Below are 21,743 nucleotides of genomic sequence, written 5' to 3'. Positions count from 1 at the left end.
ACAAACCGAGTACTTTTCTGTATACAATATATATATTTTTTTTTAAATAGGGGATAATATTATTAGTTCACTGGAGCTCCTTACTCTGGAATATCCCATAGAACATTTTTACTGCTCAAAGGTTGATCTTTGATAGCTCATGAGACTTAAAAGAGATTCTCATGTAGGTTTCATTTAAGAATCAGCCTTGTCACAGATTGTCCTAAAATTCCTTTGGAGAAGTAGCTTTAGACAGAAAGGAGATGTGAGATACATCTGAGGTAAAATGAGTCAAACTTAAGAATTTGGTATGAACAGCATGTGATATTTAATGAGATTTCTTTGTAGTCTTGTTTTAATCTCTTTCATGACTTCATAATGTTTATTTTACTTTATCCAAGGTAACTTACAATATTTGAGATACGATAAGTTGTATGGAAGCTGAGAGATGACGTGCATTATTGTTATTTTTTAAATTGTTTCCTCGAGATAATGGACTAATTTTTTCAAGATCTCGAGAAAACAAAATTTGTTTTCTTGAGATAATGGAATAATTTTATTGAGATGTTAAAAAAAATGAAAATTTATTTTCTTGAGATAACGGAATAATTTTATCGTGATCTCGAGAAAACAAAACTTAACCTTTGCTCCTAGCATCAGGCTCACTTAGATTGCGACGCCTATACAGCTGAAACCTTGCTAACCATCTTCTTAAATGATGGACACTAACGATATTATTTTTAACTATGGCATACACATATTTCTTTTGTTTTATCGAGATCTTGATAAAATTAGTCCATTATCTCGAGGAAACAATTTAAAAAAATAATGATATTGCACGTCCTCTCTCAGCTTCCGTACTTTCATAACTTCATAATGTTTATTTTACTTTATCCAAGGTAACTTACGATATTTGAGATACGATGAGTTACATTTATTTTGCTTTTTCAAGTGGGGCAAAGGCAGATAAAGTGACATTCTTGTGATCACACAGGTGTCAGTAGGGGGATTTCAACCTACAACCAGTCCAAAGCTTTAACCACTATGGCACACTGCCTGCCTTTTCTTCCAGAATGAGTATGATCTAATCAGAGCAAAGAAATATAAAATAGAGCACCTAATGGTGTTATTCAGAAGCAAAGTCTACAGCTTTGTAATCATAGTAAAACGTTTTATTACCGCAAACAACTGTCCATACATTTCACCACATATTACTGAACACACAATGCAAATACCTGTACTTTCAAATTTCAAAACAAATGTCAAGACACTACTTGGGGGATTTGAGCCCATTGTGTGACTTTGCTGAGATCTCCACTGAAACTCAAAAGGAGACACTTGAGAGACTGCCAGGGTATTTTTTCTCAGGAGAAAAATCTGTGAAGCAGGAGACAAAAGAGCATGTCTCCAGTTTATTTCTTTTTGATCTCATTGTTATCTAGGACAGCGGTTCACAACCTTCTTTCTCTCCTGTACCCCTTGATTAGGCTTTTCATTTATGAGTACCCCCTCTCTTCATTACCCTCAACCATCCCTCGAAAAAGTTTTTTTTTTTAATTTTCTTAGGTTAGCTAAATAATCAAACGACTCAGATTAACCTAATAACATTTATAGGCTTTTATTTTTGATTTTACATTTTACAATTTATTTTAATTTTTTATAATAGCAGCCTAACATAAAATCAAAATAAATAAAAACAGCATTAAAATAATTTTTACCCACATTAACTTATGATGAAAGTACATAACAATTATTCATCTTGATATACAAGTCTTCCAACGTGGCTCTTAATAATTTTAATGCGATCCTTGAGCTTGTTTCATGGATCTGAGTTTTTTAAAATCAGGTTCAAATGAAGACAGATATAACCTCAAATCAGGAGCTGCGTCAAGCTTATTGTGATATTTATTCTTAATATGTGCATAACATGAGAATGCTCTTTTGACAAGACCTGTGTTAGTGAAAGGTAATAAATATTTTATTGCTTTATCACTGAGTTCTTGGTACTCTTCTTTCACTGCTGCCCAGAAGTCAATGACATTTCTTTTTTTGAAATCAGATTGTAAAGAAGAATCAGTCAAAAGTTCAATCATTTTTTCTTTTTCAGAAACTGATAGTTTTTTGGCTTGTTGAAAAAACAATTTGTTGAATGGATTTAAAATCCAGTTATCTTCACTATTTCACTTTGGAAAATACTGTTTGAACATTATTATTTCTTAAATCATTTTAAGTGAGCTATTATACTACTTTTTACTACTTTTGACAATTTCAGCTCGTTCTCAGATAAGAAACTGTCAAGTGTCTCAAAAACTTCACACTGGTCTTTTTTGATTTATGATTCCCAAAAATCAAATTTCTTGATCATAGACAAGTTGGGAACCGCTGATGTAGGAGAACCAAAAAGATATTAAGGTTGTCTCATTTAATTTTTCATTCCTATGAGATGCTACATACAATTGCCCATGAGTAAAACATTCCTGCTGTAGTCCAAATCTTGCTTTTCCAAGTGACTGGCTGTAGCTTTTGTTGATAGTCACTAGAAAGCACAATTTTCCATTAAATCATTCTTTTGCATTCAATCAGATAATTAGTGGGAATAATGGGAATTTATCATCCTGTAGCAAATCCTGAAACAATGGTTGTTTCAATCAGATTTGAAAGTAACACTTTGATCCATAGATCTCCAACAATATACACTGAATTTTGGTTTATTTTAACTTCTTATTACAAACAACATTGATGTTTATGGGTTGCACATTTACATGGAGAATGCAATGAATTGAACATTTTGAGCATTGTAAAGTAAAGAACAGATGAAAAGAAATAATGTAGTTAACTATGCACAATATCTACTTCCTCTATGTTCTGTCTGTGGGGGCCCCTTTACTGAGTCCTTAAACTGACCAAGGCACATTGTCACTCCTGGCTTGTGTTGTAGCCAGGGTTTGAAGTGGGCTTCTTGCTGTACCGGCACTAAGCTGTTTCTGCTGTGCGAATCAGAGTGTGGCAGCTCCTTGTGTCTGATCTCAAAGGGTACACCTCAGTTCTCCACAATATTTCACCACCATGTTCTTTGAAATATACGTATATAAGCATGCTCAACAATCCAAGTGTGACATAAACCTTCTTCTTATGTATTTTATACTGCATCGTGAAGAGCAGGAAGTAGCTGACAGATTAGGGAATAATGCGTGTTTCCAAGGATGCATGTCTTCTTTGAGCTTTGTTGAACTTTCATTCCTCCATTTAGCTTCTGGTATCGATCTTCATTTACATAAAGCTGAAGCCCCATTTCTGTGCGTGATTACAGCCTCAGCACTCAGCCCAAAAAAGGACATGGCACTTTACAATAGCCCACTCGCTACAGCATTTTCGTCAATAAACACCAACAAATAAAAAAATATGGGTCAGCTCATTCTTCTTCTGTAATTTCAAATTTCAATCAAATCAGTCAAAGCATTTTTGAGATTATGAGATATTTCATGTTTGTACTGGGGGGGGGGGGTTACCCCTAAATATTGATTTATAGAAATGTCTGTTCTTGGTAGATACCTACTACGCTAGAAGTACCATCCCGCCAAATGTCAGCTTTTTAACTAAATGGGAAACCATGTTTTTGTTGAAGAGTGAGTGAGTCACCTTTGCATTATTTGTACACTAGTCAAAGTATCCAGTGTTTCCCGGGTACATTGTAGAATGGGTTAAGAAAAGAAAGCAAAACTTTCTGTGGTTTTGAAATGATAACTCTGTTGTTACTGCTAGCTGTCCCATCCGTCATCAGCGCTGCCTCTCTATCGATGTTTCTGCTCTTGATTGCACTAGGTGGTTGGTGAGTCCTTAAGTGTTTGTTACTATTTTTGATTATTTCTGATATTTTTACATCTTTTGCTCTGTTTTTCAACTATTCTCTTGGATTTCATTTTGGAAATGTGTTTGCTTTTGGACTTTTCACTTTTGAAAGCATTGACATCTGTGCCTTTTGTACTCCATGGAACTTCTTGCGACAGAGCATTTTTGTTTATAATAAATCTTTTATTTACAACAATTCTTCATTTTCCTTGTGTGACTGAAATATTTTGATGGTCTTTACCTCCTCTAGTGGGCATTTATATAACTTTTTGGGACTTTGTGAGGCGCATCCACTAAATAGCATCATCTCCAGACAGAAGAGCAGCTTCAGCGACAGACTGCTATCACTGTCCTGCTCCACTGACAGATTGAGGAGATCGTTCCTCCCCCAAACTATGCGACTGTTCAATTCCACCCGGGGGGGTAAACGTTAACATTTAACATTATACAAAGTTATTGTCTGTTTTTCACCTGCATTATTATAAATCTTTAATTTAATATTATTTATTGTATCAGTATGCTGCTGCTGGAGAACGTGAATTTCCCATTGGGATTAATAAAGTACCTATCTATCTATCTGTCTATCTATCTGTCTCATACCACTTTAGCCCTTTGTGTTTGGGAAGACACAGTAGTAACTTGTACATTGCTGCAGAGCTGGCATCATAATACACGGTGACAGGCCATCTCTCTCTTTCAACTAATTTTTCAGACGTTCTATCTTGGAATGTGCTTTAAAGGGAAAAATGTGGTATTTTCCAAGTCAAAGTTGTTTCTTCGCAATCATCTTCTTATATAATACGCTACCGTGGCTGTCTGTTTGTCTGTTCAGGATTTTGAATCACCTGTAGCTCGCAAACCGTTTGAACTATTGACCTGCATATTGATAAATTAAGCGATTTGCAATGTAAACACAATCATTCCCAGGAATTGGTGCACATAAACCAACTTTTTCCACGCAAATAACTTGTGATAAATTTCATGTTAAAATATATAGGTGAGAGGCACCAAACAGATAAAAATATTACCAATTATGCTATTCTCACATCTTCTCAAGTGCTAAATGAGAGGCACAGTGGTTGACACTGCTCCTTCATGAATCCCATGCCATGTGCTCATTCTTCATGTCTATTTTGTTATCCCCTTACACCAGGAAGTCGTGTGTTTGCTGAAGGTCCTAAATTGGTCCCGTGTGTGTATGGTGTGTGCATTAGAGGGCGTTGTGATGAACTGCTACTCAATCCAGGGCTGGCTCCTGCCTGACACTGCCGTCCCCTGCCATCCTGAATCACAGCATGCAGCTTGAAGAACGGCAGAGGCCTGAAGTAGGAGTTTATGATCCCCTCACGTGGGTCCTGATTTTATCAATGCTGCACAGCTGCCAGTCATTGTATACTTCTCATATACAGTAGTCATTATTCTAACAAGATGTGACATTTATCAATAGAAACACGGTGTACATTTACGGAAGACTTTTGTATATTCAAAAAAGTGCTCAAATGATTCCCACCATAATCAAGCACACAATTTATAACAGACAAAACTGAGAAGTTTACCTCCGAGAGATAGTTAGCATTGTTCAGGTGGTGGACTTCCTGAAAGTGTTGGTACAAGGAGAAAGTAGAATATATATACAAACCCCATATAATTATCAGGTCACTTAAAGGAATACTCCACCCAAAGATGTTTTTTTTTATGTTACTTACATCATGTAGTTAGTGGTCGAGAAAATTTTTAATTTTAAATTTGCATGCAAGATGGAGAGAAAAAAGTTTGACATAATAGAAGCCAATGGTGGCAAAAGTTATGAAAAAAATGGAAAAAAAATCCCACATAACTCGCGTAGCTTAAACCACACATCCGATATCCACAATACAATTTATTTCTGTATAGCCCAAAACCACACAAGAAGTGCTGCAACTGGCTTTAACAGGCCCTGCCTCTTGCTAGCCCCCCAGCCTTGACTCTCTAAGAAGACAAGGAAAAAAAATGGAAGAAACCTTGGTAAAGGCAGTTCAGAGAGAGAGACTCCTTTCCAGGTAGGTTGGGCATGCAGTGGGTGTCAATACAATACACAGAACAGAAGTAATCCTCAATGCAGTATAAAAATAAAAATATTACAAGTACGGAGCAGAGTTTTACAGTAGATGACATTCCTTAATATTGGAAAATGGATGGATGGATGGATGGATTTGGATTTGTTTATAGAGTCCTGGAGACCTCAGCCATCAAGCTGCCTCCTCCTATTGGCCATTCCACAGCTGAGTCAGCTCTGGGTCAGCCAATCCGATGAAAGGACCCCTCCATTCCTACGATCCTCCATCACAGATGACTTTACCTTAGGCAGGCAAAACAACTTGGCAGGTGGGCCGTGGCACCAAGTGCCACATCTGAGTACCAAGAAGAGAAACAGGATAGGTGAAGGTTAGTAACAAATTCTAACTATCATGTTACTTATGTTTTAGTGCTAATGAATAACAACAGAGATGCAGTCTGTATAATTAATCAGCAGCTCTAGACAGGGTGTGCTAAACTGAAGTAGGGAGTCTTCAGCTAGGATTTGAAAGCTGAGACCGAAGGGGCATCTCTTATAGTAGCAGGCAGAACATTCCACAGTTTAGGGGCCCTGTAACTAAAAGCTTGACCTCCCACTGTTATTTTATTAATTCTTGGAATCATAAGCAGAGATCTTAATGTACATTCTGGTTTGTAAGTCGTTGTAAGTTCAGAGAAGTAAGCTGGACCTTGACCATTTAAGGCTTTATAGGTAAAAAAATTCTCGTCCACCACTACAAACTCCATAGAATGTAAGTTACATTTTAAAAAACTATCATTTATGGGTGGAGTATTCCTTTCATTTTTATATTGTACCCTAGTGTTCCATCAAGATCATGAAGCAAAGTTAAATTATGACAGCAACTGCTACATCTCAGAATTTATTACAGGGCGAGTTTTCTCCTTTTTGTGTGTGGATAGAAGTTAACAATACACAAAACTCAAACTTTAAAGTAATGAAACGCACACAAGTTGTTCAGTTAGTTCACTGGTTTCTGAGCAGCATTGCTTTGTGAATAATGAAATGAAACATTTGAACATATAGTGGCATGCAAAAATTGGGCCCCCTTGCTTAAAATGTTACTGCGAATAGTTAGGTGAGCAGAAGATGAACTGATTACTAAAAGGCATAAAGTTAAAGATGGCACATTTCTTTTCAGCATTTTATGCAAGTTTAGTGTATCGCTTTTGCTTGTACAATTGTACAGTGTAAAAAGGAAAGGAGCACCATGTAGATGTTAGGGCACCCCAAGATATCAGAGGTCTCAGACCTAAATTTGTTCATTTGAGCTATGGCTTGTTCACAGTCACTGTAAGGAAACCCCAGATGATGTCGATTACAAAGCTGAATACATTCTCAGACTTCTCAAACCGTCCCAACAATCAGCATCCATGGGCTCCTTTAAGCAGCTGCCTAGCATTCTGAAAAATGAAATAATTGTTGCTCACAAAGCAGGAGAATGCTATAAGAAGATATCAAAGTGTTTTCAAGTAGTCGTTTCCTCAGTTTGTAATGTTAAGAAACGGCAGTTAACAGTAACAGTGGAGGCCAAGTTGAGGTCTGGAAGACCAAGAAATCTTTCTGAAAGAACTGCTCGTTATTGCTATAAAGGCAAATAAAAACCCCCGTTTGACTGCAAAAGACCTTCAGAAAGATTTAGCAGACTCTGGCGTGGTGGTGCTCTGTTCTAATGTGCAGTGACACCTGAACAAATATGACCTTCATGGTAGAGTCACCAGAAGAAAACTGTTCCTGTATCCTAGCCACAAATTTCAGCACCTGAAGTTTGCAAATGAACATCTAAACAATTCTGATGCATATTGGAAACAAGTCCTTTGGACTGATAAAATCAAAATAGAACTTTTGGCCACAATGTGCAAAGGTGTGTTTGGAGAAAAAAAAAAAAAAGGGGTCTGAATTCCAGGAAAACAACACGACTCCAACTACTAAACATGGCGGTGGATTGATCAGGCTTTGGGCTTGTGTTGTAACCAGTGGCACATGGGACATGTTATTGGTAGATGGATTCAAATAAATACCAGCAAATTCTGGAAGCAAACATCACACCATCTGTAAAAATGCTGAAGTTGAAAAGAGGATGGGCCCTACAACTAGATAATGATTCAAAACACACTCCAAAATCTACAATGGAATACCTCAAGAGTTTTGCCAAGACCCTCACAGTCCCCCAGCCTAAATATCATTGAGAATCTATGGCTAGATCTCAAAAAGAGCAGTGCATTCAAGATGACCCAAGAAATCTTGTAGAATTAGAAGCCTTTTGCAAGGATGAATAGGTGAAAACTCCAAATTAGAGCACAGACCATGTTGGATGCCCAGACTTTTGCTTCAAGCCCTTTTCATTTTTTTGGTATTTTGTACCTGTGAAGGATAGAAATACAAATGTAACCTTGTCTAAAATATTAAAGAAATGTGTCATCTTTAACTTTAAACCTTTTGGTGACCAGTTCATCCTCTGCTCCCTTAACTATTCACAGTGACAGACATTTTCAGCAATGGTGCCCAAACATTTTCCTGCCACTGTAGCATACTGCACTACACTGAAAACAGCAGAAGCATTTTAAACAAACAAAAAGGTTAACAGATGTGATCTAATGTGTCACAATTTGTTTAAAGCTATGTATGGAACCACAGAAACACATTAAAATATATGTAAATTTAAAATAAACTTTTTCCAATTTTTATTGTTCATTCTTACACAGAATACAGTTCTAAAATTAAAATAAATTCAGCCTAAGAAGACAGAAGTCTCTTATTTCCTAGACAGAGCTAAATCAACTTGAACAAGAACCGACACCAGTGGTGCCAACTATTTGCAGAATGAGGAGAAAATAAAAATCAAAAAAAGAAAAACGGCAACTTTTAAGTGATCGGCAATGCAGTCAAGTCCATGTCTTAATAGAGCCCAGAACGGCCTGAAAAAGTGGCTGATTGGTGATGACGACGTAGAAAACCAGCTCTAGCGTAGATAATTCAATACTCCAGGTCCATACAGAACCACTCTTGAGAGTATCAAATTTAAAAAGTCAGAATTATGTCAGATATAACCAGAATTTGTTTAAATTATTGAAAAAAGAAAAAAAATGCCTACTTCCTGCTCACAAAGTTCATCCCATTCCTTCACAAAACAAAAAATAAAAATACAGTCACACAATCCAAGCTAAGTACAATATATTAATAAATCCTCTGTTACAATATATGCTTGTTAAAACAATAGAGAAAATTAACAAGCCATTCAGTTGTCTCAAAAAAAGAAAGAAAAAAAAAGTTACCTTTTCAGACAACTCTCCCAATTGCTCCCAAATCCCCTCTCCCCCCCATCCCCCCCTGAAAAATCCATCACTCAGTTTTTCCCTCTTTAATGGCACTCCCGACAGTTCCATCTCTGGACTGAATTGGGTTTACTATTATTAAGTCTTCTTGTCCCTGGGACTTGAAACAGGACCCAAACAGAGACAACAGTTTGCCAACTCCAAAATATTTCCACCTGTTCCCATGTTTGGCCGAACAAGTAGATTTTTCCTGCACAATCTGAAAGCTACAGAATCAGAGTGTACGGACAAAGACTGAGTTAAGGTTAGAAATCATGGCCATCTAAACAGTGGAAGCTGTTCATACAGGGCTTGGTGGCAATATCATCGGTACGTTAGAATTTTCTGCAGCTCTAAACAGAGGTGTAAATGCAAAAGATGCAGAAGTCCAACAATCATTTAGCTTCTGAATGAACTCAAACCTCAAGCAGGCACGTAAGGGGCTGGGTTCAGCATGCACCCACATTGTTTCAACCACTCCTTTATGTCGATTATTTGCTTCCTTGAGCACACATGTGCAGTGTCAAACAGTTTTTCTTGTATTCCACAAAAGTCTTGGTTGTTTTATACTTTAGCTAGGTGCTTTGAATTGCACTTATTTCCCAGCCCCCCCTTCCCCCCATTATAGTCAAGTCAAGCCCTCACACCGCAGAGAAAATCAAATCCTGGAGATCCAAGCTTTACAAATACAAGGACACACCCATCCCAACTCAAAATCGAAAGGTTAGATGGTTCAAACGCAACAAGGTGCAGTCAGATGATCTCCTACTGGCCCACATACTAAGTTAGTAGGGTGATCTTAGAAACTCCAAGATGAGGCAACCTTCAGTTGCCCGTTACTCAGCTGTCAATACTTGTGCATAATCCAATACACATTAATTTTCCTCTAATCTTTTCTGAAAGCGCCACTTTCACAATTTCTGAATCTTTTCAGCAACCACAATCGGGTTCTCCTTCCGGATCTTCTCAGCTGCTTCTGTCTTGTAGTCATATGGACAACTGTGCTTGTCTGAATAGCGGTGGATTCCGCAGAAAAAATTTCCACAGCGACAGTCAAAACCTGATCAGTTTGAAAGAAAGGGAACCCAAAACGTTAACATTTACTTGATTCAACAAACCTGTCAAGATACATCTATTTATACATATTTTATTAATAGTAGGAAAAAGAAAAAAAAAAAAAACCCATAAAAACAGCAAAAGGAAAAATGGTGAAAGCAAGCAAAGTTGAAAAAATGTTTTGCTTAAAAATGACATCAAAAGTTTATCAGTTTCTTTCTGGTCATATCGATCAAGCCCTGTTCCCATACCCAATATACAAAGTAAGTCTGTCAGTAAATATGATAACCAAAGAGTAACAATGCACAGAAAGACAGACATTGTGGGCCTCCCAATTATACAGCTGTATAAGCATTTCTTAAACTTAAATAGAAGAGGCAGAGGCAGCCAATCCAAAGTTGTATTAAAAAATGCAAATTTGTAAAATTAAATAAATAAATAAAAGGAGCAGGGTAAAGAATTTTCTGTCTGTGAATATGACTCCCATTTTCATTCAATCTTTGAGTCTATCCAGACAGCATTAGGCACAAAAGCAGAGGTGGTAGCTGATGGGGATCCTTATGTAAAAATAATGAATGCTCACCTGTCAATCCTAGTTTTTTCCTGCATGTGAAGCATCTATTCTTTTTCTTGGCCTTGCCAGGTGTCTTCATATCTCCATCACTGGTGCCAGCTGTGCCTTCTGAAGGTGAGCCTAACAGAATAGAAAATGGTCTAACTTGGCCACAATGTTGTAAACACTCATCTACACCTCTATACAAAGTATGGACCAGATCACCAGTAATCTAATCTATAAATTGTGAATTTCCCCTTGGGAATAATAAAGTATATCTATCTATCTATAATGATAAAACAAGTTTAAAACTTCAAACTGGGTCTAATGCTGAATATAATGCTAATTAAACATAGATTATTTGTAATATTTTCTATTATTTTTTTTTAAATATTGATAAGTTTCTCACACAGCAAGGTATATAAGTACAAAAGACAAACCTCTGTTGCCATCCTGGCACATCAGTAAAGACAGTAAAGAAACAATATTTTCAGCTTGCAGAAGTCTTACTACGGAGGAGTCCTCTCCTACAAGTTTTAATCTTGAATGATATTGTAAAACAAGTTACACCATACTTCATATAAATTGAAGAAGAGTACATGGTATGAAAAACTGAATTCTATTCCTTGAGGCTGATAACACAAAGGTCATTTTCCCCATCATTAGATGATTGTACACGGTGAATAATTAAGTTTTTAAATACCATTAACATGTTCTGCAGGATTGTTTGCATTGTGTTTATTTTAATGCTTCTTTGTACTGCACTTTGGCACAACCTGTTTTAAATGTGCTTTTATAAATAAAAAATCTAATATTTATTATTAATGGATCAAATATATTCAGCCATTGATACAGATGTAATATCACAGAAGCTTAAGAATTCCATCTTATTGTCCAGTTTATTTTAACAAAAACGTCGTAATGGATTTCTGAGCTGTCTTGCTTGTAATGCAGTGCCACATCTTTAAGGGTCGTTATCCAAGGCATGCTGCTTATGTCACTTACTTTATAGGCAAAATAAATATGCCTCCATAAGAGGTTTTGTGTGTTAAGGACAGAGGAACGTGTATGTGTTAATGATAATTTTGTTGACCATGTAAGGCAAGTGAAATTAGGCAGAAGCTGCAAACAGTCCGCCAGATAACTGCAAGCTGTTACTATAAACACTTCCTCTCCATTCAGCAAGCATATTTACCAGAAGACTTGCCCTCTTCCTCTTCTTCCTCTTCCTCCTCATTGTCAGCTTTTTCAGGATCTGCATTGCCATCGTCGTGCGAGATGCTCATTGCGGTCATCTGCTGAGTGACCGGACTAGGAGTACTGAAGTCAAACATAAAGAAAGTTCAACCCTTTGTTAAACCAGTGTATCCTCACAAACTGAAAATAATGTGCCAACATCTTCTAGGAAAGCTTAGTTTTCACCACAACAAAGGCAATGTTGAAATAAGACGTGTATCTAACTAATCAATTTTGAAGCATGAAAACTTAATCTTTTCATGCAAAGCCACCCAAGATAAAATCAATTACTTGGAAGAACTATCCATTATATCACTTCACTCTGAAAATAGCCACATAATTCCACTGTGATCTTTGTGTTGAAAAGTCTTGGACCCAGAAATTTAAACTAATTAAATTTTTTGGAAAAGTCATTGCAGTTTCCTGGACTGGTAAAATCTTACCAATAAAAATGTTAAGATTACAAGTACCCGGATGCCAAAATATCTGAACCTAAGATCTACCTATGTAGGAGTTTATTTAGAACTAAGCATATTTTTAAAGTCTACTAAACATAACTAAATTTTAATGTGTGTATCTAGTAACAAGTTTTCCAACAAATTTCTGTTTTGTGTCTATACAAAAACATTCTTCATCCTCTGCTGTGTATTTCAATTCTTTGTCCATATTCACATTTTTAGTTTCTCCACTCAAATGCATGCCTTTAACCTACCTTGTCTTATCCTCATTGTCTGGGCTTCCTTCTGTACAGTGGACTTGGGAGCTTTCTGAAGAACTGTTAGTGGTGACACTTGAGCCCTGCCCCACAGATGTAGCAGCTAGATAAATAAATAAATGCAACAACATATTTTGTTATTGTCTGTTAGTTTGACTTTTACCTCAGTTGTTTCTGACAACTGGTTGTGTGCAGTATAGCGACAGTGCTCTTCTCCTCCACTATGGAGTATTTATTTAGTCGAGCATGTCACAAATAACATCTACAGAACAACTGCTTACAGGAGTATGTTAAATATCTTGTGTTAGGTTACATAGCAAGGCAGTGACAGGATGTTAAAGCATGACCTTGCACTTGAAATTCCAGTCACATCACCTCCGCAAAAAAAATGCTATTTACTTCTTCATATTCAATTCAGTTTATTGTTATACTGCATGTTTTTTAGAAGACAGGCTTAGACAGCTTACATACAATAGATGCATTAGTCTGCACTCAATTATCCATAATGACAAAGTGAAAATATTTTCAGAAAGGATGGCAAATTTATTAATCAAAAACTGAAAAGCACTGGGACTCTTAATTCCGTACATAGTGGAAGCCTCTTTGGCAGAAATTACAGCTTTGATTCTTTTTGGGCAAGTCTCTGCACACCTAGATGTGGGTAGTTTATCCCATTCTTCCTGGCAGATCCTCTCAAGCTCTGATACAGTCAGGACATTCAGAAACTTTTCCCTAAAGCCACTCCAGCACTGTCCTGGCTGTATGCTTCAGGTCATTGTCAACTTGAAGTACTGAACCAGTCTGAGGACATGTGCACTCTAGTGCAGATCTTCTTCAAGGACCCCTGGGTATTCGGCTGCATTCATCCTCCCCTCAATTCTGACCAATCTCTCTGTTCCTGCACCTTCAAAGAATGACACTGCCACCACCAGGCTTGACTACATGGATAATAGTAGGCTGGTGATGAGCAGTGCCTGGTCCCTGTAAGATACAGCACTTGGAGTTCTGCCCAAAGAGCAATTTTTTTTTGTCTCATAAGACTAAAGAATGTTTATCTAAATGTCCTCAAGAGTCCTTTAAATGCCACACTAGTGTCTAGCCACCTTACCATAAATTCCTGATTGATGGAGTGCTGCTGAGATAGTCATCTATCCGAAAGGTTCTCCCATCTCAGCAGAGGACTTCTGAAGCTCTGTTAGAGTGACCATTTAGTTTCTGGTCACCTCCCTTACCAAGGCCCTTCCTGTCTGGTTACTCATTTGGGCCAGGCAGCCAACTCTAAGAAGAATCCTGCTGGTTCCAAACTTCTCCCATTTCAAATTATTGGAGCCATTTTGCTCCTAGGAACACCTGCAGCTTTATAGATGATTTAATCCCATTGTCTTCATCATATATTTTACAGAGGCCTACAGAGAGTTCTTTGGACTTCATGGCTTTATTGTCTTGACATGCAGTGTGAATTGTGGGACCTTATATACACAACTGTGTGCTTTTCTAAATGATGTCCAATCAATTCAGTTTGCCACAGCTGGATTCCAATCACGTTCTAGACACATCTCAAGCAAAAATAAAGCAATCAGGATGCATCTGAAGTACCACAACAAAAGATCTGAACACTTATAGAAATATGAGATTTCAGTTTGCAAAACTTGCAGAAACCTAGCCAAGAAGACTTAGAGCTATACCTGCTGCCAAAGGGGCTTCAACAAAGTAACAAATTAAGGATGTGAATACTTGTATGACAGACATTTCAGTTTTTAAATTTTTTAACAAATTTGCAGACCTTTCTGGAAACATGTATTCACACTGCCATTATGGGTTGAGTGTCAAAAATAGCAAATGGATCCAAATAAAATTAAATCTACACCTCAATAAAGTGTGCAGAAAGCAAAGAAGTCTGCATACTTTGTGAATCTTCTGTAATAAGATTCGTAAAAAAAGAATAAAGATGCAATATGTAAGCTATATACCCTTCATCTCATTCAACCTATACATTAACTCCTAGGAAACAACATGGATCCATCTACATCCAAATCTACAGGGTTTTGGAGTAAAAAAAAAAAATCATGGAACACTAATAAACTGAAACAAAGGACTAATAAGCTAATAAGGGTCCATATAGATTCGTATAAGCTATCCTCATTGTGAAAATTATGTAAATCAGAACTAATACAACAAAAATTAATCTAAAATAACGTGCAGTTGTCAATGGAGGAGAAATCTAGAAGTTACTTTCTTTCCTCATTAAAGGAATAAACGGTAAAATAAACCAATTCTGAAAAACAACAATAATTAACAGCAGTTTGGTACAATATGCCTATTCTGTCAGAATCTTTGTGTGTCCCCGAGGAAAAAAAAAATTTTTTTTGGTTGGAGTATTCCTTTAAGAATATGTGGAAACTGTCTGGTTTAAAAGAATACTCCACCCAATAATTACTTTTTTTTTTTTTTTTTTAATATGTTACTAACCCTATGCAGTTTGTAGTGATGGCCAAAAAAAAAAAGTTCAATCTCAAGTTTTCATGCAGAAAACACTATATAATAAAACACTAAGGGGTGTGTGTGTATGTGTGTCCAGTTAGTTTGGCCTTAGTGATGTGATCAAAAGAGGAAGTGTGAGACACATAAAGAGGAGTAAAGATTTGGAGACACACTGAGAGACTTGCCTTCAAACTCTGAAGTTCAAAAAACAGACAGGAGGTGAGCAAGGAGCCTTGAAATGAAAAGGATCCAAGAAGCAGACTTTATGGGAACATGTGCAACAAAGAAAGTGCTGGTCAAAAGTGGTACAGACACATGTGGATACAGAGGAAAAAATCTGAAGGTACACACAGAGCAAGAGATAGAAAATATTTTCTAATACCTGTGTTCGACATGTGACATTGCAAGTGATAAAAGAGAGACCAATGCTGTACAAAAGCAAACAATGTAAAAAATATCCTTTATGGAGTTGTCAAAATTAGGCTTTTGACCAGTGAATGAGGGGGAGAGGTAGATCTGCAATTCAAAAGCACAGTAATATATGTTTCCTGTCTATGATATGTGCTGATTTTCCCAGTTGTATTTAACAATATTTCAGCCACAACAAAAAAAAAAACAGGAGTAGAAAACAGACATATGGATTATGCAACATGAGTAACGCGAGATTCTATTTTTTTCTTCCCCCCATGGACATTTTTCACATTGTTTGCCTTTATCAGGCATTGATCAGCACAGACCACCATTGTATCATACATTTCAAGTCAAGGCAAGTTGCTTTATTGTCATACCATCCAAACACGGTGTTGCAGCATACAGTGACCACGGTGCGACATATGCACAAATAGCAGATATAAAACATACCAGAGGATGCATGGAAAACAAAAGGCACAGGATTAAAATTTTTTTCACCCACCACTACAAACCACATGGAGTAAGAAAAGATATATATAAAAAAATATATAGTTTTGGGTGTTCCTATCATCACGTTGGCAATCACCTGACACTGTCACTAATGATAACCAAGTATGTAAATTTTGCACTTTGTTACACATGGAGTCATCTGCATTTCATACCCAACCATCCATAATAACTTTGACGTCTGGTCTACCACTGTTCAGTCCTTTACAAACTGGATGTCTGCTACTCACTAATGTTCTGTTGGTTCCATTAAACACCCTTAATTTCCATTTTTAAGGGATTCCATCATCACTTACCTGGTGGGCTCATGCGACCTCCACTTTGCTGTCTCTGTAGATGTTCTTTGTAGCACACTGAGCACATGCCATTGGTCCGGGGGTTTCCGTAAAAACCACAACCCATAGTGCACAACATGGGCACCTGTGTCTGGTTGGTCTCCTGCGCCATCCTTTGAGGCTGAGGGCGATCCTAAGATATGGACAAAAAGGTGAGATTGAATGTGGGTGGCAGACTCAGATGCTTTTAGGAACAAATTTACTCCATATACGAGTAAACATGATCACACATATCATGGCATTTCCAATAAGCACTGAAGTCGGTTGTTGTACAACAATTCAGTTCATGTATTTCTATTTACAAGCACAAAACTCTTTTCTCATTTAAAAATGGGCTGTGTTTTTGTTTCTAATTACATTACTACTGCAGACAGAAATGCATACACGTTATAATATCTACTCATATTTACACAGACATCCTTAATATTAGGAAAGGAACCATAATAATCAGGTCATAATAAATCACAAGTAATCAAGTTGAATGAATTTCTTTCAGAATTGTCATATTAACAAACTATCTGAAAAAAGTGCAATTAGATCAATTGCACACACACAAAAAAAAAACAATCAGCTGTGTCCTACTGAAAATTTGTGCTAGGCCAGTAAAATCCGTTAACGACTGAAAAGGCTGGAGAGTACAGTCTGTACCAAAAGGAGCCTTTGGTGTATTTTATTACAAATGATCTGCCTCACTGCAAGTTTGAATGGGGCTTTTATCCGATAGAGAGAAGAAACTGGCGAAAGAACAATAAAACATTAAGGGCAATCAGACTGTCGTGTTTTCTAGGCAAGAGGTGAAAGGGAGACGGACAAACCCAAGCAGCCAATCCAATCAAAGAAACTCATCATCCTGCCCAATCAGAAAGACCACAACCAGGGAAAAGGCGGGCTTAAAGAGCTTCGGACACAAAAATAAATTTGTCAGCAGATGGGTTAATACGACTCCGCGGCTTTGTGGCCTAACCCTACCGTTTACACTAACTCGTCTTGACTCTACTGTAGGATTGCGCTCGTTTCAGCCAAAGCATAGAAATCTGACGTGCATAACTAGGTCTTCTTTGCGCAGAAGGCACTATCCGATACGTTTTTCTGTAGTTGTTCACCGATGCCATAAAATATTAAAACCCACAAAATAAACGTTAGCCCTTCGGTACTTAAGTAACACGTCCTCGGTGACATTTATTGTACGCGTTGTCGTGTAAGCACGGGCACATTCTCTTCTACATGTCATTTTAATAAACTATGCTTTAAGAGAAAACGACTGTGTCCCTGGGACAAACCGGTGCGCCTTCAAAACCCGACAACAATTTAACGAACACACACGGGCGGGCCGACAAACAGACAGACAGACAGATAGATAAGTAAAGCCCACCGGGCATCGACTGACCAGTTTTAAAAATCGGTGTGATGACTCCGGTTGAGAGCGGAAAGTCAGGCCTGGCCTGGCCTCGTCCTATCTCGTCTCGTCACGTCTCGCTTCCCCCTTCAAGTCGCTCCGATGTGAACACAACCGCAGGCCTCTGGGGCGCCCCCGTTGCTCAACGGCTCCCTCGTTCGGCCTAACCTCGCCTCTTTTCAACTGCCTGCCTTCTTGACGTCCCAGTCGGTCCTCTGGGTCCTCGTCCCGAGCGCCCCTCTACTCTCTCTCTCCGCTCGCGCTCTCCTTCTGTGGTTAAGTATTGGTGAACATGGCGGCGGCGTCGTCGCCTCCTCCGTAGGGGGCGACACACTAAGCCGTGCAGCTGCCGCCCCTCCCGGGACCAGGCCGGCCTCTGTCACAGAGTGCGGCCACGCTCTTCACGGAGTTTTACCTTAAGCATCACAAGGGGGTTTATAGACGGACGTGTACTTTGTTATATCATACAGAATTGCGTAATACAGAACTTAAGGAAATACACACTGCTATGCCAACATATAAATGTTTCTAGGAATGCTGTCATTTTAAATGACCAGAGTGCAAAATCAGGTAAGAGATAAAATGCTGCTCAGTAAAAACTGAGCCCAGTATATCAAAATCGATTCTGAATCTGTTCGTTCCAATACCAATTCTTTGGCGCAGAACAGATCACAGTTTTATATTAAAATGAGTTTGATTGGCAATGCCAGCCAATTAGTATTTTTGCTGCCCTAGGTGAAGCTGTAAATGGTACCCCACCACCCCCTTTACTTTGAGTGGAATCATCACTGGCAGACCTGCACATGAAAACCTGGAGACACAGAGAGTAGCCAGGACTGGGATGGTGGTGTCATGGGCCGCTTTAGGGGCTTAAGCCCCCAATTTTTGGCAGCCAAAGCCCTCTGTTTATATGTGAAGATAAGACTGTGTGCAACATTCGGAGGATGGGTTAAGAACCTTATATCACATACCTTGACAGGGGAGAGCCAAATATGGGGGGCTGGCAGTTAGATACAAAACAGTGGATTGACAATTCAGCGATGTCCAGGAAGACATTTGATTATGTAAAGCAACCTCTGTTTACAAGATTAAGAAAAGTATATACTTGAGTAGTGCCATTTAAGAAAATATGCAGGAATTTAACTGTATTCCTTTTATCCATCTTCCAAAACCACTTTATCCTGAGTGGCATCATGAAGAAACTGGAGCCTATCCCAGCAAGCGTAGGGCAAGAGCTGTCCCTAGATGGGGTGCCAGGTTATTACTGGGTGAACAACAAACAGAAACAAGGGCCAATACAACATCTCCAGTCCACCTATCCTGCATGTCGTTGCGCTGGCTGGGGCACCTGCAGGGCTAGCTCGAGGATACACATTGCCCCTATGCAATGGTGGGTGGATGCTCCCCCTTTAAGATCAAAATGTATTCACGTTTGTTTACAGTATAATGTTTGTATTTCCCCTTGGAGATCGGATGATGAGGCCTCATTGAAATTTCTTAAAGAAATTGTGTGTAGCGATGGGTGTCCCTTGGAGATCGGAACACACTCATGTTTGCTGTTCCCTGGGTCATGGTGCCCCTAAGCAGGTGCCTTGGGGCCATCCCCCTCTCCCGTGGAATAGCTGTGTGGAAGCCGGTGGGGTGGGTGGCATTCAACATGCAGGTTACACACTCTTGCCTGAATGTAAACCATAGCATATTGATGTGTGGCAGCAGTCACTTCAGAAAGAACAAGGACCTGAGGACTGGAAAGTTGCAAATGCAACTCCAGTCTTCAAAAATGGGGACAAGTGGATCCTAATAATCACAGACAAGTCTTATATCTGTGCTATGCAAAATTATGGAAACTATAATAAGGAATTGATTAGAAAATTACCTAAATAAAAATAATATACTAAATAACAGCCTGTGTGAGGTTATGATAGAAAGATTTTGCTGAACCAATCTTTTAATTATTTTGAAGAAGCAACAGGAATTGTTGACGAAAACAAAGCATGTGACATAATTTACGTAATCTTTCAAAAACCTTTTGATACCGTCATCCCACACCAAAGATTCATTCTGAAACTAGAAGCTGTAGGCATCAGCGGTAACCTGCAAAACTGGATCTCATATTGGTTAACCAGCAGGAGACAAAGAGTACAGATAATATGAGAATGGAGTGAGGTCATCAGTGGAGCCCCTAAGGGGTCTGTCCTTGGGCCTTTGCTTTTTATGATTTATATTAATGCCAATGATTCTGGTAAACTTGTCAAATTTACAGATGACTCTAAAATTGGAGGAATGGAAACTCTAAGGAGACAGCAAAAAGAATTCAAAAAGACTTGGACAAGCTTCATAACTGGGCAAATACTTGGACAATGCAGTTTAAGGCAGAAAAGTGCAAAGTGCTACACGTGGACAAAAGGAACATCCATGATAAATACAAGATGGGAGACAGTGTCATACAGGAAGCAACCTCTGAATGGTTTTAGAAGTCTATGTTGACAAAACATTTTCATCGGCTAAGCAGTGTGCAGAAGCAATTAAAAAGGCAAATAAAATGTTATGTCTTAAAATCTGTTGAAAATAAGTCAAGGAATGTTATGCTCCAACTATATAATGTACTAGTAAGACCACATCTGGAGTGTTGTGTGCAGTTCTGGTCACCACAGGCATAGACAAACATAGCAACACTTGAAGCTGTGCAGAGGAGAGCAACCAAGTGCATTTCAGGACTTAAGGACACGTTGTACTCTGACAGACTGAGAGAATTAAACCTGTTTAGTCTCAAGCAGAGGAGAATGCGTGGGGATCTAATCCAGGTATTTAAAATGCTAAATAGTATTGATAAAGTAGATCTAGCAATATTCTTTCAGCATAAGGGTGAATCTCATACTTGAGGACACCAGTGGAAATTGAGGGGAAGTGCATTTAAAACTGAAGTTCGGAAGCACTTCTTTACACAAAGAGTTTTGGAACCCTCGAACAAACTACAGAGACGTGGAGTTGAAGTAGAAACCTTGACAACCTTTAAGAAGAATTTGGAAGAGATATCAAGACAGCTTAGCTATTAGCTGAACAAACGGGCTTGATGGACTGAATGGTCTCCTCTCACTTGTCAAATTTCTTGTGTACCACTGTGCCAACGTGCTGCCCATTTGGCTGTATTAGCAGGCTTTAATAATTTTGTGTATTTTACATTTCTTTAAAGAAAAAAAGCATTTAAATTATACAATCAAATGACCACATTAACAATAAATGAGGTTCATAGCTGTCTGTTTAAACTGCCAGTCTAAAAGGTAGCTTACAATGATGGTGACAGTCTAGTTATAATCTTACCTATGCAGCTCTAAAAAATCTTACTTATAGAGTTAAAAAATGTACATTTCCTTTTGGTCACTGAAATAAATTGATAAGCTTGATATTTACAGTAATTACAAAATACAATGAAATTGAAATACAATGATTATCTTGAAATATTTACCTATGATTCTTCTTCTTCTTTCGGCTGCTCCCGTTAGGGGTCGCCATAGTGGATCATCTTTTTCCATCTCTTTCTGTTCTCTGCATCTTGTTCTGTTACACCCATCACCTGCATGTCCTCTCTCACCACATCCATAAACCTTCTCCTAGGCCTTCCTTTTTTCCTCTTCCCTGACAGCTCTATCCTTAGCATCCCTCTCCCAATATACTCAGCATCTCTCCTCTGCACATGTCCAAACCAGCACAATCTCGCCTCTCTGACTTTGTCTCCCAACTGTCCAACTTGAGCTGACCATCTAATGTCCTCATTTCTAATCCTGTCCATCCTCATCAGACTCAATGAAAATCTTAGCATCTTTAACTCTGCCTCCT

The 21,743-nt window shown here is 38.2% G+C and overlaps 2 protein-coding genes across 2 annotated transcripts in view; one reads left to right on the top strand and one right to left on the bottom strand.

Moving 5' to 3' along the window:
• Positions 1-21,743, top strand: part of ap3d1 (adaptor related protein complex 3 subunit delta 1) — a 1,136,182-nt gene that overhangs the window by 190,302 nt on the left and 924,137 nt on the right. The gene's annotated exons all lie outside the window — the stretch shown is intronic.
• zgc:77486 (uncharacterized protein LOC405808 homolog) lies at positions 8,559-18,305 on the bottom strand. Its single transcript, XM_028816426.2, has 6 exons — positions 17,898-18,305; positions 16,472-16,643; positions 12,774-12,879; positions 12,021-12,145; positions 10,856-10,966; positions 8,559-10,276 (listed from the first exon to the last, which is right to left on the bottom strand). Exons 2-6 carry the CDS (start codon positions 16,620-16,622, stop codon positions 10,128-10,130), a joined length of 642 nt encoding a protein of 213 aa, XP_028672259.1. The 5' UTR covers positions 16,623-16,643; positions 17,898-18,305; the 3' UTR covers positions 8,559-10,127.

This window comes from Erpetoichthys calabaricus, chromosome 12 (assembly GCF_900747795.2).
Source record: "Erpetoichthys calabaricus chromosome 12, fErpCal1.3, whole genome shotgun sequence".
Lineage (NCBI taxonomy): Eukaryota > Metazoa > Chordata > Cladistia > Polypteriformes > Polypteridae > Erpetoichthys > Erpetoichthys calabaricus.
This window is presented reverse-complemented; position numbering and strand designations above follow the sequence as displayed.

Bases quoted from the DNA above. Each gene is read 5' to 3' on its own strand.
- zgc:77486 (XM_028816426.2), bottom strand. From the start codon at position 16,622: ATGGCGCAGGAGACCAACCAGACACAGGTGCCCATGTTGTGCACTATG. The intron at 12,880-16,471 runs GTAAGTGATGAT...TTATTTATCTAG, and splicing joins AGGTCGCATGAGCCCACCAG to CTGCTACATCTGTGGGGCAG. The intron at 10,277-10,855 runs GTGAGCATTCAT...CAAACTGATCAG, and splicing joins GAAAAAACTAGGATTGACAG to GTTTTGACTGTCGCTGTGGA.